Here is an 18,675-nt window from a genome sequence, read left to right as displayed (position 1 = left end):
TAATTTTTTTTTAGTTTTGATTTATAATGTTAGAGAATAAAACTTTATAATATGGGGATGTTTGCATAAATGCATAATGTTAATGCTATCACTATTACATATAAATATATATGGATCTCATATCACAACATATCAATAATACCATTCAATAAAATATCTATTCTATAATATGCACCCTATATCTAGTTTAAAATGGACAGAAACTAAAGTAAAAAAAAAAAAAAAACAGAAGCATTTAACCTTTAGACTCTTATCATACTTTTTGGAATTGAAAAGGGGGTGGTCATGGTTATCTTGTCGACGATAGCAACTCGTCGTGCAAAATTTTCTGCCGTACCTTTTTGTCCTATATAATTGTTTTCTCTTGTAATTACTACGGGACTACGCATATGTTGACAAAAGAATAATTATACAAGCATGTATAGATTTATTTGTCTATTTCTGATGTTTTTCTTAAAGTGGATTGAGTCAAATATATAAAACGCCTTTCGGTAGATCTCATTCTGGATGTTTTGTAATGAAGAACCTTACTGCTTATAACACGTGTTGCTCTGATCATGTGTTATTTATACTTATATACCAATGGAGAGAAACAAAAACAAAGTAAATGATGATAGATCTAGTAGTAAAGGGGGAATGTTCAAACTTTTTTAGTATACAAAATTATTTATAAATCAAAATATATAAAAGCTAATCTTGGGTACAGAAAGAGATTATGGGCCGAAGATTCGGAATTTCTACTGTTTATCAAACAAAGTTATCAAGAAATTCAAAAATTCTTTTAAAATTTATTTACTGAGGAAACGTTGGTCTTAAAATCGAAGGATAAGTTTAGTTTTATTTGGTTCATTGTTTTATGTTGCTTTACATCTAGTTGGTTCAGTTCTGATCACCTGGAGAAATTAAAACTCAAAACAAAAATTAACCAAACACTATCTTGATTTAAACTACTCAAGTTCGGTTTAAATTGGGGTTTGGGTTTTCTACCTAGCCCGAAATTTGACATAGACTGGTACCAAAAGTAGTCATCTGAAACTTTTTTCAATCAACTTAAATTATAGATTTTACCGTGTCCAAATTCAATATTTAAACAGTGTGTATGATTATTTAATGTTGAAAAAGAATGGAGGATCTTGTAGATTCCTTTCACTTAGAACATTTCTCCATTTGGTTGAAAACGAATCATCAACATTGACTTTTAGTAAACATGATAAAGATTTAGTAAAAACGAATGTAATAGTTTGATAACATTTCAATATCTACTTGTAAAACAATAAAGATTTTCAATAGTAACACCATGATGTGTCAATGAATATCAACTAGATTCATTGGATTCTTATATATAAATTCGTAACCAACTTCTCGTTTCCCTTTTCCCATCTTTTCATTTTCTTACTCAATCTATCTATCTTTCCAGCTAAGACAATATTTAATGAAATGTTATTAGTTGTAAACTTTGTGAGCTATGAGTCTATGACAAGTGATATACTCTTTTGCTTCCCTTTTCCAAAGATAATCACAATAATAGATTCCTACTATTTTGTTATACATAAAGAATATTAAAAAGAGACAAAACAAAAGTTTGTCTTTAATCTTTATAGCCGTAACATGAAAAGAATTAGAGGTTGTGTAAGTCAAAAGAAATGAAGCGACTTGTTGGGTAAAAAGCAACAACAAGCGGAGTTGAAGCCAAATGGGATTCATCATCATTTTTACGGCTTACACATCCAACGGTCCATGTTTAATTGGGACCTTCACACTTCTTATTTATATATTCCATATGTATTTCTTTATTTTACTTTATCATATACTCTATTCAATCTAAGTACAAGTCGACAAATTATTCAATTTCAATTTGAAGCAGAGAAACATACAGTGAAAACCCTTTCAAATTCAATTTGACTTACAAAACTATAATATTATATTCTTTTATTGATAATTTATGTGATATATTAGGACGATTTAATTTGATGACGTTAACTTTGCATATGTTTCATGAACATTAAACTTGTTGGGAAGAGACAAAGCTAAAAAGTTAATGTTAATGTCTCTATCAAAACTATCAAGTCAAGATTAGGGAAGATAGAAATATAGAATTAGTACGTTAAGATTGCGTTCAGTGCTTGAATTTTGTTAGTGATCGATAAGATGTGATAATGTGTGTGGGAGCTAGTTGCGTTTCTAGACTCTCATGTCTCAACAAGTGAGACACTCTCTTTTTCTTTACTTTTTCTAGTAGTTTTAGCCTAATAAGTAAACCACTCTTTTACTACACCTATCCTTTATAGTAATGTTTCTGCCTAACTTCCTCATTTTCAGTTACCCATCACATAAAATAATGGTAAGATAATGTATTTTTAAAAGGTATTACCATATTGGTTTCTAGCTAGGTACATTATCTAACCACTGACAATTCCCATGAAAATCTGATGTTACTTACTACGGTTTTGTCCGTTTGTTTGAGCTTGTGTTCATATTTTCATTCAGAATAAATGCATAACCTTCGATTTACAAAGAAATGTAAACATAAACGTCAAAACAAAATTTACATACGTGTTTAATAAATTACACACTTTTGCAAAAATATTTTATAAAATAACATGTTTTTTATATATGTACAAAATTAATTATATTCACTTCCCAAACATGAGCTTTAGACATTGGGGTTACTCGGATCCATGAGTACAAAATGGAAAAAGACAAACCGGCCAAAGCAACCGGAATAATGAGATCGGAAACATTACGCTTACGGCGACAAGGGACCGCCTCCACCAGAACCGGCGACCATAAGAGAAACTACACTTTACAGCCACTTCACCGAGTGCGGAAAATTTAACATAAGTAGGCGCGCAAATCCGCCTCCAAAAAGAAAAAGAAGTACTCCCTCCGTTTCGTTTTAGTTGTCGTTTAAGGTTTTTTTCACACAAATTAAGAAAAGCATTAAATTTTCTGTTTTACCATTTATTAATATATTTTATAAAAAATTTTATTGGCCAAAACATTAAAACAATAGGGATAATACTGGAATTTTTACCAAATATTTGTATTGAAAACCTAAAACGATAACTATTACGAAATAAAATTTAAGTCCTAAAACGACAACTAAAACGAAACGGAGGGAGTATGAAACAAAATGCTTTTTTTTGGGATAAACTGAAACAAAATGTTTTCTACTTCAAAAATGAAAAAATGAGTTTAAGAAAAGTGAAACCGAAATACAAAAAGTAGGTTATACACAATGGAGACTTGCAACATGTATATTCAATTTAATTGGCCAAACTTAAAACTTCTGATCATGTCGTCTTATCTTTAGCTGTTTTTTTAATGTTATAAAGGAGATTTGAACATAAGCTCCACTCATAAACATCTAAAGTCAGATATAGAGTAATCCAAAATAAGAAGCAATTTTTTAACCAATACTACGACAAGCGATTTCGGATGGAGTCATAATAAAGTTTACAAAAGCACTTAACGAAAGACCCAAAGGAACACACTAAAATACTAAACATGACATAACAAAAGACTTGAGTTCAGATACAGCTACTTTGAGAGACATCTTTTGTTTGTGAATCCAACACAATCATCTGTCTGCATCTCCAATCATTCCTCTGCTGGAGGCGAACGAGAGGGGCTGCTTCAGTGTCGAACCACAAAAAAAAATGTAAGTATGATGATATTGATACCATTCAAATGTACTCTAAAGATAGTTTGAGATGCGTACCTCTCGCGTATCGGGCTGTCTGCACCATCGTATCCTCTTCCAGCTTCTTCTTCCATTATTTGTCCAGGGCTTTCAACTTGACCATTCTCAGGGCTTGACTTCGACCTTGACCTTGATCTCTCCCTCCTCTTCTCATATGGAGGAGGGCTCCTGCTTTCTCTCCTCTTCTCATATGGAGGAGGGCTCCTGCTTTCTCTCCTCTTCTCATATGGAGGAGGACTCCTGCTCTCCCTCCTCTTCTCATATGGGGGAGGACTCCTGCTTTCACCACGTCCTTTTCTTGGACTTCGGTTCCTTACAGCTCCATTCTCTGGGCTAGCCACTCTCTCCCTCCTACGGTCATCCCTCTTGTAATCTGGGCTAAGCCTGGCTCTCTTGTAAGGGCTGGGGCTGCGTCGTCCTCGACCATAATCAGGACTAGTTCTTTCCCTTTTGTGAGCTACTGGACTAGCTCCTCGGCCATAGTCAGGACTGCCTCTTTCTCTTCTGTAAGGACTAGGTGACCGCCTTCTCCTATCAGGTGACCTATCACGCCGTCTTTCAGGACTGTACCCATTTCCTCTCGAATCATCATCTTTCACTGCATACTCCACTGAGATCACCTTATCCATCAGCTTACTGCAAGAACAAAAAACCAGACAATGGAAGATGAAATAGGGAACGCATTTGGGACAAATGAGAATGTGAAAATGGACAGAAAGAAACCTTGAATTTGTAGCATCCAGTGCTCTGGTGGCATCTTCTTGCGACTCATATTGGATAAATGCAAAATTCCTTCTGATTCTAACATTTACGATTTTTCCATACGGCTCAAAGTGTCTCTCCAAGTCCCGAGTCCTGGTGTTCTGTGCATCAAAGTTGATCACAAACAGAGTCTTGGAAGGTCTCATGCCAGACGATGATCTCCTCGAACCACCTGATCTTCCAGCACCTCCACGGTCATTCTATACCAAGTATTAGAAGTTGTATTCCATCACTAAATCCTTCCTGATAGTAACTCTTAAAATGATAGTCAAGTTTCTACCTTTGTCCACTCAACACGGAGTCTGCGTCCCGTGCGGCCATATTCAAAGCGATCAAGCGCTCGGATGGCATCTTCAGCATCCCTTTCATCTTCCATATAGACAAAAGCAAACCCTGGGGAAATAACCAAAAAGCAGAAATCAGAACATAAGAACAATCTTATCAAATAAACCAAGTACAAGAACCTCCTCCAAAAGGAATTCTAATATGAAGACTCCCTTCCACGGCAGCATCAACATAGCCTTTATACTTACTGTCACAAATAAATTTTGAACAGTCCCTAGAACCTAAAAACTCTACAAACTATGAGTAGTTTTACAGACCTTGCATTATGGAATTAATATGTCAAAGAAGAAGAACTGAAAATGAGGAGGAATTGTGAACAGAAACGCGGTGGTGCACTCTCCATTTGATCTGCTGCCTCTGCTGTGAGAGCTTACCAAAGAGGCATGTCCAAGAGTAGAAAAGTCAAGAGGAATGAAATGCAACTAAGTCGGGGTTAAGGGAATGTAGTGCCAGTGCTCGGATGAGTGTGACTCTTTTGGGCAGGAAATGGATTATCCATATGGTCCATCAATGGGCTGGATGGTGGGAGAATGGGCATCCCAAGATAGAAAAAAATCCTGCGCCAAAATCAAATGTTGAGTATGGCGGTTTTACCCTAAAATTACTCGATCTTTTCTCTTCTGAGGTATGCTATGAACTTCATGCGGGGTGCTTCAAGTTCCTTGGCAGATGCTGGAATCAGATGAAAAACGAACCGAGGGAATAGGGAATGTGGGATGCAGAGGCCAGAGAGCACATTTTGAAAGGACAGTCCTCCAGAGATTCTCGTGGAATGAGCGTGTGAGTGGATAATATGAACAACGCATTCGAATTTCGCTAGCTCATCGGATTTGCAGCGGTTTACGAGACTTCTTTATCGATTCAATTCAACCAAAAAGAGAAAAAGAAAAAACAAAGAGAAAGTATTAAAAAAACAAGAACCAAGACTTACCAGCTTTCATATCAACCCTCTCAACCTTGCCGTATCTTTTGAAAAGCCGCTCAAGATCACTCTCACGAGCATCATACTCAAAGTTGCCGCAAAAGACAGGCTTCATGTTTCCTACAAAATAGACCACAGAAACGATTTACAGCTACTCTCAACAACCTAAGCAACAACAGATATCTAGGAGATACCAAACAGAGGACAGATTTGACCAAAATATAAACCTAAACACATATGATTTTAGACCATAGACAATGAACATGAGAGGAACCAAACCACAGCAAGTTTTAATCATATATATACTTCAAAGTTTTCAAATTTATTACTGGAATAATCAAACTCCAATAACATACCAATGCAAAAATTGGATCATACTTCAAGATTTCAAATTTATATCTTCCATACAAATTTTGATCGATTATACTTCGAATTTATAACATCCCATCATAATTCAGAATCAAAGGAAAGTATGTTAAAACCCCAGATCTGAAACATCAACCATATCAGAAAACAACAAAGCAAGAGAAGCTAGAAATTTCAACAAACGCAATAAAGAAAAGAGAGACGATAGAATTCAATATCTGAAGAACTCGATTTTAATTATACCTTAGAACACAAGAAGTTGATGATAATCGTACCGGCCGTCGAAAGTCGAAACCCTAGAAACAAGCTTTTTTTGATTTTTATTGCTTTCTTCGAGGCTCTCTTCAGATAATGCAAGTGAAACAGATATATAATAATAATAAATGTATTTTATTTTATTTTATTCTTTTCGTTTTTTTTTTTTTCACAAGTGTAACATATTATATTAAACATTCCAAAGAGTACATGGCCAAAACAAAGGCCCTTTAAAAGATTACAGAAAAGATGAGGCCCAACAGAGAGCCCACCAAAATAACAACATCGACTTGAAGAAGAAATATCATATTTTGACTCAATCTGAAACCACGTGTCATCAAGAGGATGTAACCTCAACACGTATTAGACGAGTAAGCGGAAGATTTCCGATAACAACCTCTGCCGTTGAGCACCGATTCCGGTAAGAGAATCATCGTCGAAAAACAATCGATTTGTGATTCCTTTAGTAACCACCGAAGCTAAGCCATCGAAGCTCCAATAGAACTTAACAGCATAAGGAAATCCGAATAAGCGTCGGAAAATTCTTCGTTCCTTCAACTAAGGACGCCATCTCTTAACGATTCCTGTAACTCTAGAACTTCAAGAGATTGAATTGGAGATTAAAAAATTTTAAGTCACACAAACCTAAAGATTCATCACCAACTCAAATCTGAAGTATTTATTGAAAGAAAACTATGAAACAAACTAAAAACGAAAAATAAATTTTAGAAATCAGCTTGAAACTGATTTACGGTGGAATAAAAACAGAAACCGGCCAAAATCTCATGTGGAAGCCGAATTTGCCGGGCAAAAGCCGACCATCCCCGCTAACGGAGCCGGAAGATGCCGAAAAAGAAACCGACCAACCACCGCATAAGAAGCCGATGGATGTCGGGCAAAAGCCGACCATCTCCGCTAACGGAGCCGGAAGATGTCGGAAAAGAAACCGACCAACCACCGCATGAGAAGCCGATGGATGTTGGGCTAAAGCCGATTGAAACCAATCGGACGGCCTTGCCGGAAAATCCCGGACGGCGGAGTAAGGGACATGAATCGACTTTCTCTCTGAAAAATATGAAGAGAGAAGAGAGAGAGGCGATTAACTAGGATCCACTTTGGGCCTGTCTTAATTAATTTTTTTACAGCAAAAAAAACATTATCAATTTCAAAATATTATGATGCTAATTATAAGTTTTTTTTAACTTACATTATATTTTAATTTATCGTCAAACAAATCAAGTTTATGTAGCTAATATTGACGTCAAAAAACCTTAAACTAATATTAAAAAATGAAATAAAAAGAAAAAGAGATTTATACTCTCCAAGTCTTTGATGTCGTTGACTCAACAAAAATCTAGAAGAAAAAACATTTACATTTTTTTACAGTTTCTTTTTTGGAGTTGCTTTTCAGTTATCATGAAAGGTTTTGATTCATCATCATAAACTTGAGATACTCTTCATATAACTCCCATAACAAGAACCCTATGATTGTGTCTCTTGCGAGGCTCTTTAAAACCTTTTGAATCCAGCCGTTCGATGTAGTACTACCATCAGATGAATCTCTTCTTCCTACTAAATCCTTAAACCGGAGGTCCCCGGAATCCGATACCAATGCGTAGATGACACCATTCATGTGTCCTTTTCCGATTACTCCCACTACTGTTTTACACCCGTTCACTGCCTTACTTCTCTTCAATGACCAAGCTAGATACTGTCAAAGCAAAAACATTGGTTTATCAATTCTAATTGACAAAAGGTGTCTACACATTTTAGCACTAAAGGGTCAAATTCCACTGTCCGCAAATTACTGAGCAGCAATCTGATAGACCTCCCGCATAGGAAAGCAAGAAGGAGGTCAGGCATTCGGTTTTTGGGTTTGACTCTGTTTCGGTTTTTATGCTTACGGTGTCTCTTTCGTGTATTAGAGGCAGTAGGAGTGATGGGTATGAGAAACTAAGCCGTTCATAAAGCTGCAAACTTCCATTGCTTTCATCGGTCTCTTGTTCCTGTTGCAATGCATATACAAACCCAAAGTTACAACCTATCTTGTTATCTTCTTGAAACTTAAGGAATTAATTTTAAACGGGTTGGGGAAAGAGAACAAAACCTTAAGCTCAGCTGCGGATATACCAGATGACGATGTGATTGCCCGAGTCACAGCCATCACCAGATTAAACTTCTCTCCCCATTTCAAAGAGTTCCAAGCCCTTTGGAGCTACAACGTTATAAGAGTCATATGATCCCATTGGTTTTAAAAAATCCACATGTAAACGATCATTTTGTTATAAAGATACTCATAGCATTACTGTTATTTCGATAGGTCGGTCTCCAAGAACTAGCTGCGCACCAACTTCCTCAGACGCTTTCCGAGCTGCACGAAACTGCAACAAAATTTGAGCAAGAACAGTCTGAAAGTCCAAAAACGAACCCTTAAAAATCATATGGATTCTCAAAAGTACCTCATCACCGAAAGGTCGATCAGCAACAGAAGATAACTTAGACGAGAAAACCGCCAAGAGAAGTCGCAAAGCCAAGGCAGTTTGGCCTCCTATGATCATCCCAACCAACACACACACACCAAAAAATCAAACATTGAAACAAAAACAAGTACATGAAGTTATTATGATTAGTTTGTTATATACCCAAGTCTAAACTCCGACCAACAGCACCGAGAAAGCCAGTTCCTGTCAACGACAACACACCGGATTTTAAGTTTTGGTCGACCTCTCCTCCAACACTCGAAGTGTACATAATCCCAGCTCTGCAACATCAACACCAAGCTCTGCATTGTGTTACTGTCAGATACTTCAATTCATCAATCTCACTACAAAGTCTAAACTATACCAAATTTCCCCAAAAGTATCAACTTTCACGTAACCCTAATTTCAGCTGGATAAAGAAATGAACTTTCCTGCTACGACAGAGCTCGACGGCGACATTATCAGGTTTCACCGTACGGACGACGCGTTCAACGACGGAAGCAGACTCCGGCGAGATATGAGAAGTGCCCACAAGCCAAATCGCTTCTGGCTCAACGAACTCTTTGCGCCAAGCTGGAACAGGACCAAAACTCTGTTTCTGGACAAGAATCAAAGTCCCGTTATCGGCGAGGTCAAGCAACTCCGGGAAAGTTTTAGCAATTGCAGCGCGTGAGTCCGACGCGATCTCGTTTCGGAAATCGAAGTCCGGCGGAGGAGTTTGAACGGAGACGGAGACTTTGATGGGTCTGAAGAAAGGTTTTGAAGTTAAGGGAGTGGAGAAGGGGAAGAAGAAAGTTAGTGGTGGATTCGAAAGGAGTTTCATCGGAAAGAATTCAAATCAAGATTTTCTTGATTTCGATAATTGTGAAAAAAAAGATTGAATTTTTTATTGGTTTAGATTTTCATTTGGTTGGTTAATGGCCACAAACTTTGACGTTTTTGACATATGTGTATGTATGAAGAGAATCACCCAAACATGAAAGTAGTATCCAATCACTCAGATTCTCAAATCTTATTTAACCATATCATCATAAGAGCATCTCCAATGGTGGAGTTCTCTCTATGAGCTCTCTCAAATTTTTTATTATAAATTTTGAGAAAGTGTTAGATAAGAACCTTTGATTTTTTTTTTGATTTTTTGTGTCCAATGGTAGGTTCTCTAGTGGGATATTTAAGAAGAAAAAAAATTATTGCAATCAAAACACACTCACACACTACATCAAGTAGTCGGATCAAAACCAGGAGGAAGGTTTCCACTTGGTAAAGGCTCCATCTGCAACAAATACAAACATTAAGAGATGATTGCAGAACAAGTAGCAAAAACCACTCCTATTCTACACGAAAATCTACCATTACCATCAAAATCAAACACAAATCAGCAGAGAAAACCGAATTACTAACAAGAAACACAAGCCCACAATCAAAAGCTCAAAACTTTACATAATAATTAGCCAAAAGCTCAAAATCTACCTCTACCACAACTATGGTTGATCAAATTGTGATGTGTCATGTGATCAGTTAAGGTCTATAACTTTACACTAGCTTTAACATGAATACAAAACAGTCACTACTAAATGTCTATAACTTGGTGTCGGTATACTAATACAGCGACAAAGATTGAGAAGTAAAATTCAAGCCAAAATTGCAAATCTTCATCTATCACCCTCTTCCTTAAACTTGTCTCTCATCATCTATCACCACCTTTCTCAATTTCTTTGTTGTACCTCGCAGAAGAAAACCAAAACATATTGATACACTAAAGCCTAGAGAACTGCTATTGATTCCCATTCTAATTAGAACATCTATCACCAACATTCAAAGTGTTAACTAACTCTGAGATAACTTCAACCAATTTCGGGTGTTCTAAATTGCCACTTTAGTTTCTCTTAATCTACTTGTTAACTCATTGTCCACAGATAAAATCGACTAAAGATCATCATCCCATAGCCTTGACGAACTCGTGCGGTCTAGACATCCTTAACCGTTCTTCCCGTCGCCATTGTTGTCTCCTTAAACGAATTAAGTCACGAAACACATGGGAAAGGGGCTAGATTCATACCTGGAACAAGAAATTGGACCATCCTTCAACGAATCCTTCTTCTCCATCGCCAATCTTCGATTTGTTTTCACTCCATTCGCCGATGGTCTTTACCGTGAATCCAGCTGATGATTCCGGCGGCAGGTAAAAAAAACAAACCACGATTCCGGCGTCGAATCATCGGAATCTCACGAAATCGCGATGATTTTGAGGTGTTCATCAGTTTTTCGCAATCGCCAAATCGAGAGACAAAGTGTTTTTTTTTGTCGCGACACAAACTAAAAAATGAGTGTTTTTTTTTTCTTTTGTTATAACTCTCCCTCCAATAGAACACTGACACGTGTCCGGTTCTCTCAAATTCTCAAACTTCTCTCAAGAGAATCGATTCTCTCATCTTAATTCAGTTCTGAATTATTTTTTTCCCAAAATCAGATGAGAACTCATCTAAATTTAGAAGAGAACCTCCCATTGGAGGTGCTCTAACATCTAGAACTAAGAGACACCTTCACACATTTAAAGACACTCAATTTCTTTTCTTTTATTATTTTTATATCTTAAGACATCCATCATAAGATTACCAATGAAAATGGTCTAAGTGTTTAAAGAACCGTTAGCAACTTCAGGCTTATGAGCATTCTCAACGGCAGGATCTCAAAAATAGAGGTCTGTTGACAAAAAAATACTCCCTCTGTCCCATTTTATAAGATGTTTTGTGTAAAAGCACAAAGATTAAAAAATAATTAATGTTTGTTATAAACCATATGGATGGACTCCATAACCGGCCCATGACCCATTAGGGTTTTACCTTATTCTATGTATCCTGCTATTATCCTTGTATATATATCCCCTATTCTATTAATGAAAGACATAGTTCACAACACGTTATCAGCACGATAACTCTAGCCAACCGAGCAAACACAAAACCCTAGCCGTCTGAGCAAAGAAAAAAAAAAAAAAATTAGATCAAAACCCTAATCGATCAAAAAAATTAGATCAAAACCCTAATAGATCAAAAAAATTAGATCAAAACCCTAATAGATCAAAACGCATCCTCAGATGCTTCATATTCACCCAGCCCAAAGGGGTTTGTTGAGTTTCAAAGAAATGTGTTTGAATGGTTTCCACATTGAAACTTAGGGTGAAGGGAACAAAGGATTCCCATATATAACTAAGAGCACCCAAGACCATGAGAAGGTATTAGAGACTATACCCGCGTCATAGACCTTTACTATGCCAAGGTCAATATGATAAAGGCTAATACAGTAAACAAAAGGGTTTACTAAGAGATTCACTAATGGCATGACCGGCTTGGCCAGCCTCCTAACATGATTCGTAAAGCTGATATTAAAATCAAAAGGGCACACCCCTTAAGGACCTCACGTGTATAGCATGTACACAAGGGAATCTCATACTAAGGCCATCACCAGTCAAAGCAACTAGAAACTTGGTGTTTGCTAGATTGCTGGCCCATACCATAAGTCTGTGAGCCCACATACTTAAGACTATATGTCTAGATAATGCTGGTAAATTATCTCCCAAGCGTTTTATGGCTACAGTATGTCCATGAGGGGGAGAGTAGTATACCCCGTGGCACATGTCCATACTTGAACTCACAGTAGCTGATTGGGGACACGCAATATTACATGCAACAAGAGCTTATACGCATCAGGCCATTCTAGTGAGCATAGATATTCCCCATCCCAATTGCTAACGGGTCATGAGCCAGACGTTTCCCATCTTAAGACATTTGGGTGTTCAGTCTATGTACCCATTGCACCACCACAGAGAGAAGATAATGGGATCTCAAAAGGGGATGGGAATATACGTTAAAAATGATTCTCCCACCATCATTAAGTATCTCGAGCCAAAGGCCAGATACAAGGATTGTCATCTCAATGAATCCGTTTTCCCAACACTGGGTGGAGAGACTAACAAGCTGGTCAAAGAACTTACATGTAATCAAACATCCTTCACATGGCAAGATCCTCGGACTCCATCAGAGATCCAAAAGACTATATATCTGCAAAAGCTAGCTAAAATAGTTGCCAAGATTCCTATAATGACCCAAAGAGAGTAACAAAATCGTACATACCAGCTTGTAATGCACCAGTACGTATTGATGTTCACAAGGAACACAATCAAGTTGCTATAGAGGCTACAACACGTAAGAAACGTGGTAGACCCAAAAGGTTCCAAAGACAAGAACCCTCGGAAATCAAAGAAAGGTGCAAGGGAAACCGAGAAGGTTCAAGAAACCATAGACATGGCCGGCTAATAGACATAACCCTAAGGTACCAATCAATGAGGTTTGGGACGCCAAACCTCAAGGTCCTGAAGGTGTAAAGAGATCTCTATAAACTATATCATGTCTAGAATATAATGGAACCAAAAAGATGTCGACATCAATGATAATATATTTGCGCACAAGGTAGCAACTGAAATGAATGAGGATCAGGAGCCCACGTCTATACTAGAGTGCACTCAAAGACATGATTGATTAAAATGGTACAAGACCATAAAACGTAGAGCTAAGAATCATTAAGAAGAAGAATGTGTTTGGTCCAATACAAAGGACACCATTCAATGTAAAGCCAGTGGGACAAATGAGTCTTTGTGATAGTGTGAAATAAACATAGTGAAAGCGTAATATATCAGACACGGCTTGTCGCACAAGGATTCACACAAAGACCAGAAATAGAGGAGATATACTCCCCTGTGGTGGATGCTAAGACATTTAAATCTTTGCTAAGTCTGGCTATATAAAAGAGAAAGATTTGCGGCTAATGGATGTAATGCCTGCATATTTATATAAGTCCACTGGATAATATATGAGATTACCAGAGGGTATTGAGCTCAAAGATAAGAAAGATTCTCGAGAACAGCACTGCATAAGGCTGGACAAATCCTTTCATGGACTTAGACTAAGTGGGCGTATGAAAGGTTATAAATGATCTCATCAGTCCATGTATTTTCATAAAGAGGTTTGCAAACAAAGGATTTGTAATCATAGCAGTTTATATGAATGATTTAAACCTCTGGGTAATCGACCATACAGTTGAGTATATCTAAAGAAAGAATCTGAAATGAAAGACCTAGGCAATAATTAAGTTCTGTTTGGGATTACAACCTGAGTACGTGAATAATGGAATCCTTGTGCATCAAATGGCATACACTGAAAGAGTACTTAAGGAGATTTAATAAGGACCAGGCCCGCCCATTGACCAGGCCCAATGGTGGTGAGAAGCCTCAGATTGGATAGTGATCCATTCAGTCCGGAAATGCCATACCTCAGTGCCATAGTGTTGGTGTCGGATCCCGCACCAGAAGTCCGGGACTAACTAAAGATTGCCACGTAGACAAGATGAAGACCCATAAAAGATAAAGCCCGTCGGATCCGTGAGCCAAAGGAACGGTCGGAGTGGTTGTCAACATAAAGAGGGTCCGAAGTGACTGCATCCCGACACGAGTCCGGAGACGAGGTCATGGTTAAGTCGGTCCAAGGACATTTGGGCCGAAAGGCGAGGCCCATAAAGACCAGAGTCAACTCAAATTTAAACGTTGAGCATTAAAATCAAGGAATCAAAACGGACACATTTAAGAAGGAATAATTGTACTTAATTACTCATTTTTAATGTCGTTTCTCTATGTATAAATATGGAGGCCAATGGCCATGTAAAGGCATCTCCCTCTTGGGCAAGAAATACGATAGCAATTTTTGTAGCAATTCATAAGCCTTTTACATTCTTACTTTTTGTCCCTCAAGAATAATCTTTCCTACTAATAAAAATACTTGAGTGTGTGAATCCGACATCCACATTTTGGCGCCGCCTGTGGGGAAATAGGATTCTTGAGTGGTCAGATTTTTCTTTATTACACTTCCGAGATAAGCAACAATGTCCGGAGGAGACACCGTTGAGACATCATTGGCTGAAACCCTCAAAGCTATGCAGCAAACAATGTCGGACATATCACAAAAGTTCTCGGATGTGGAAAAGGCCGTCGATACGTTGCAAACATCCCAGGTATCTCTTAGTCAAAACGTCAATACTATACAAACTCGTGTTCGCTCTTTAAGTGCAGGAAACCTTGTGGGAATCCGAAGAGGGATATTCAACTCGCCAAGTTCCGCTGCACGAAATGAAACCAGCGGACAAACAACTCCCGGTGCTACTAATAATGTAGTTCAGACGTTGGAAGAAGAGACACAGCTCGGAGATGAAGAACAACTTGCAGCTCAATACGAGCAGGAGAACCTCGACCAGTTCGAGACCATGAGGAAGGTTAGCCAGGAATTAAAAGAAAGGAAATCAAAATTTCATCAAGCTACAAGTTCGGAGCCAGAGATCAATCGAGTCATTGAAGAAGCTAGGCGAACACCTTTCATCTCGCGAATTGCAAGTTTGAGGATCAAAGATTCCCGGAAACTCAAGTTGGACCCTTACAGCGGATTGGAGGATCCAAAAAGCTATCTCGCAGCTTTTCTGATCGCTGCTGGAAGAGTCGAATTGGATGAAGCTGATGAGGACGCAGGCTACTGTAAGCTTTTTTCGGAGAATCTATGTGGCCAAGCTCTAATGTGGTTCACCCAATTAGAGCCGGGTTCGATCAGCAATTTCGACGAACTATCAGCCGTATTCTTAAAGCAATACTCCATCCTTATGGATAAAAGCGTTTCGGATGCCGATCTTTGGAACTTATCGCAAGGATCTAATGAGTCACTTCGAGTTTTCATCACCAAATTCAAAGGAGTGCTGTCAAAGCTCCCAAGAATCTCGCAGCAATCAGCTTTATCTGCCCTACGAAAAGGATTGCGACATGATTCAAGGTTTAAAGAAGACTTAATACTTCATAAACCAGACACAATTCAGGATGCACTCTTTCGCGCGAACAACTGGATGGAGGTAGAGGACGAAAAAGAAAGTTTTGCCAAAAGAAATAAACAAGAAAAGCAGGCAATCACCGTCCCTACCAAGAAGTTCGAGCCTAGGGAGAGCAAAAGACCAAGGAAATTTGGGTCGCAACCCTTCAACAGTACTGTCGGAAAGCAATTCCAAGGGAAAGGAAGATCAAACACTTGGGTCCGTGATGAAAGTCTATATTGCGACATTCATAAAGTAACCGGACATTTAACCAAGGATTGCAGCGTTCTTAAAAGGCACCTCGCAGAGCTTTGGGCTAGTGGAGATCTTTCCAAATTTGATATAAAAGATTTTGTGAAGGAATACCACGAAGCAAAGGAAAGTTCCAAAGATCAAAATTCTAAAAGACCAAGGTTAACCAACGAGGAAGAACCAAGGAATTCTAAGGGTAAGATCAATGTTATTCTAGGAGGTTCCAAATTTTGCGGAGATTCGATAAGTTCCATCAAGAAACATAGACGAAATATCCTACTCAAAGCAAGCTTAAGCGAAGAAGTCGATTTTCAAGGTGCATCAATATCATTTAATGAAGAAGAAACGCGGTACCTCTAAAGACCTCATGATGATGCTCTAGTCATTACCCTTGACGTTGCCAACTTCGAAGTATCAAGGATCCTTATAGATACAGGCAGTTCGGTCGATTTGATCTTTTTAAGTACTCTAGAAAGAATGGGAATTAGTCGGGCGGATATAGTGGGGCCTCCGTCTCCATTAGTTGCATTCACAAGTGAATCAGCCATGTCTCTCGGGACAATCAAGCTACCGGTCCTTGCCAAAAAAGTATCGAAGATCGTGGACTTAGTTGTCTTCGATAAGCCCGCAGCTTACAACATCATCCTCGGTACTCCCTGGATTTATCAAATGAAAGCAGTCCCCTCTACATATCATCAATGTATCAAATTTCCAACGTCAAGAGGAGTAGAAACAATTCGGGGAGACCAAGAAGCTTCACGGACGTGTTATCTAGCTAGCCACCGTATGAAGATTCAATAGCAATTAACGAAGCCCGCAAAAGAGGGACTAAGAACAAAATTTCCTAGCGGGCAAAAGAAAGATGATGTATTAATCGAAGTGGTGTTGGAAGAAGACAAGCCGGACCGGAAAATTCGAATTGGGGCAACTTTGACTGGCCAAATAAAAGAAGCTTTGATCGAACTCTTAAGGAAAAACAAAACATCGTTTGCATGGTCAGCAGCGGACATGCCTGGCATAAATCCAAGTATAATTTGTCATGAACTAAACGTGGATCCAAGCTTCAAACCGGTGAAACAAAAAAGAAGAAAGCTTGGAGTGGAGCGAGCGAAAATAGTAAATGACGAAGTGGATAAACTTTTGAAGATAGGGTCCATAAGAGAAGTGCAATATCCGGAATGGGTAGCAAACACTGTCGTTGTCAAGAAAAAGAATGGGAAGGATAGGGTTTGCATCGACTTCACAGACCTCAATAAAGCATGTCCCAAAGATAGTTTCCCGCTCCCACATATAGATCGACTTGTAGAGTCCACCGCTGGGAACGAGCTGTTAACATTCATGGATGCCTTCTCGGGTTATAATCAAATAATGATGAACCCCGAAGACCAAGAAAAAACGTCGTTTATCACTGATAGAGGTATCTATTGTTACAAGGTAATGCCTTTTGGTTTGAAAAATGCAGGAGCAACATATCAACGGTTGGTTAACAAGATGTTCCATAATCATCTCGGGAAAACAATGGAAGTCTACATAGATGATATGTTGGTTAAATCGTTAAAGAAAGAGGATCACGTTAAGCATTTAGAGGAATGCTTTGATATTCTCAATAAGTATCAAATGAAGCTGAACCCGGTGAAATGCACATTTGGAGTCCCATCCGGGGAATTTCTTGGCTATATCGTGACAGAAAGAGGGATTGAAGCCAATCCAAATCAAATTAACGCCTTTCTAAACATGCCATCTCCAAGAAACTTCAAAGAAGTACAACGGTTGACTGGGCGGTTTGCGGCTCTGAATCGTTTTATCTCGAGATCAACAGATAAATCGTTACCTTTCTACCAAATTCTAAAAGGGAACAAAGGATTCCTTTGGGATGAGAAGTGCGAAGAAGCTTTTGGGCAGCTTAAGGCATACTTATCCACTCCACCTATACTGTCCAAACCGGAAGTGGATGAAAAACTTTATTTGTACGTGTCGGTTTCAAGTCACGCGGTTAGTGGAGTCTTGGTTCGGGAAGACCGTGGGGAGCAGAAACCAATTTACTACGTAAGCAAGTCAATGACGGATCCGGAAACAAGATACACAATGATGGAAAAACTTGCACTCGCGGTGGTAACTTCGGCTCGGAAGCTGCGCCCATATTTTCAATCCCATCCGGTTGAAGTATTAACCAACCAACCACTCCGAACAATACTTCATAGTCCAAGTCAGTCCGGACGTTTGGCGAAATGGGCGGTGGAGTTAAGCGAGTACGATATAGAATTCAAAAGCCGGATCAGTATGAAAGCTCAGGTTTTAGCAGATTTCTTAACCGAGTTACCAATACCTGGAACGATAGAGCAACCGGAGAACCAAACTTGGAAATTACACGTAGACGGGTCTTCAACAAAGCAAGGATCCGGAGTGGGAATCAAGTTGGAATCTCCAACATCAGAAATTCTAGAACAATCATTCCGGTTGTTATTCAATGCCTCCAACAACGAGGCAGAATACGAAGCCCTGATTGTCGGACTTCGATTAGCACAAGGAGTTGGAGCTAAGGAAATATTGGCTTATTGCGATTCGCAATTAGTAGTTAACCAATTTAATGGAGACTATGAAGCCAAAGATTCAGGAATGGAAGCGTACCTCGAAGTGGTGAAGGATTTATCTAAAAATTTCTCGAAATTCGAATTAATCCGCATACCTCGGGG

The 18,675-nt window shown here is 38.6% G+C and overlaps 2 protein-coding genes across 6 annotated transcripts; both read right to left on the bottom strand.

Moving 5' to 3' along the window:
* Positions 1-3,339: 3,339 nt before the first annotated feature.
* Positions 3,340-6,455, bottom strand: LOC9300224 (serine/arginine-rich splicing factor RS41). Of its 3 annotated transcripts, XM_021033046.1 has the most exons (7): positions 6,342-6,455; positions 5,742-5,852; positions 5,068-5,367; positions 4,746-4,858; positions 4,427-4,665; positions 3,722-4,339; positions 3,340-3,634 (listed from the first exon to the last, which is right to left on the bottom strand). In XM_021033046.1, exons 3-7 carry the CDS (start codon positions 5,072-5,074, stop codon positions 3,601-3,603), a joined length of 1,011 nt encoding a protein of 336 aa, XP_020888705.1. In that variant the 5' UTR covers positions 5,075-5,367; positions 5,742-5,852; positions 6,342-6,455; the 3' UTR covers positions 3,340-3,600. The 3 variants fall into 3 exon arrangements, with proteins under 3 accessions (XP_020888705.1, XP_020888693.1, XP_020888697.1); XM_021033034.1 differs by lacking the exon at positions 5,068-5,367; XM_021033038.1 differs by lacking the exon at positions 5,068-5,367 and having other exon boundaries at positions 3,340-3,631.
* Positions 6,456-7,624: 1,169 nt separating this feature from the next.
* On the bottom strand, positions 7,625-9,745 carry LOC9301965 (traB domain-containing protein). 3 transcript variants are annotated; one of them, XM_002864100.2, is made up of 7 exons: positions 9,232-9,745; positions 8,996-9,114; positions 8,813-8,901; positions 8,660-8,734; positions 8,461-8,568; positions 8,258-8,359; positions 7,625-8,064 (listed from the first exon to the last, which is right to left on the bottom strand). In XM_002864100.2, exons 1-7 carry the CDS (start codon positions 9,654-9,656, stop codon positions 7,768-7,770), a joined length of 1,215 nt encoding a protein of 404 aa, XP_002864146.1. In that variant the 5' UTR covers positions 9,657-9,745; the 3' UTR covers positions 7,625-7,767. The 3 variants fall into 3 exon arrangements, with proteins under 3 accessions (XP_002864146.1, XP_020867376.1, XP_020867383.1); XM_021011717.1 differs by having other exon boundaries at positions 9,265-9,743; XM_021011724.1 differs by having other exon boundaries at positions 8,996-9,135; positions 9,265-9,346.
* Positions 9,746-18,675: the final 8,930 nt, after the last annotated feature.

This window comes from Arabidopsis lyrata, assembly GCF_000004255.2.
Source record: "Arabidopsis lyrata subsp. lyrata unplaced genomic scaffold ARALYscaffold_8, whole genome shotgun sequence".
Classification (NCBI taxonomy): domain Eukaryota; kingdom Viridiplantae; phylum Streptophyta; class Magnoliopsida; order Brassicales; family Brassicaceae; genus Arabidopsis; species Arabidopsis lyrata.
Note: the sequence above shows the minus strand (reverse complement) of the source record. Positions and strands in the feature narration are given on the sequence as shown.

Coding starts and splice junctions, on each gene's coding strand:
- LOC9300224 (XM_021033034.1), bottom strand. CDS start 5,847: ATGAAGCCTGTCTTTTGCGGCAACTTTGAGTATGATGCTCGTGAGAGT. Junction 4,859..5,741: donor GAGGGTTGATATGAAAGCTG/GTAAGTCTTGGT, acceptor TTATTTCCCCAG/GGTTTGCTTTTGTCTATATG. Junction 3,635..3,721: donor GACAGCCCGATACGCGAGAG/GTACGCATCTCA, acceptor TCGACACTGAAG/CAGCCCCTCTCGTTCGCCTC.
- LOC9301965 (XM_002864100.2), bottom strand. CDS start 9,656: ATGAAACTCCTTTCGAATCCACCACTAACTTTCTTCTTCCCCTTCTCC. Junction 8,902..8,995: donor TGGTCGGAGTTTAGACTTGG/GTATATAACAAA, acceptor GGATGATCATAG/GAGGCCAAACTGCCTTGGCT. Junction 8,569..8,659: donor ACCGACCTATCGAAATAACA/GTAATGCTATGA, acceptor ATAACGTTGTAG/CTCCAAAGGGCTTGGAACTC.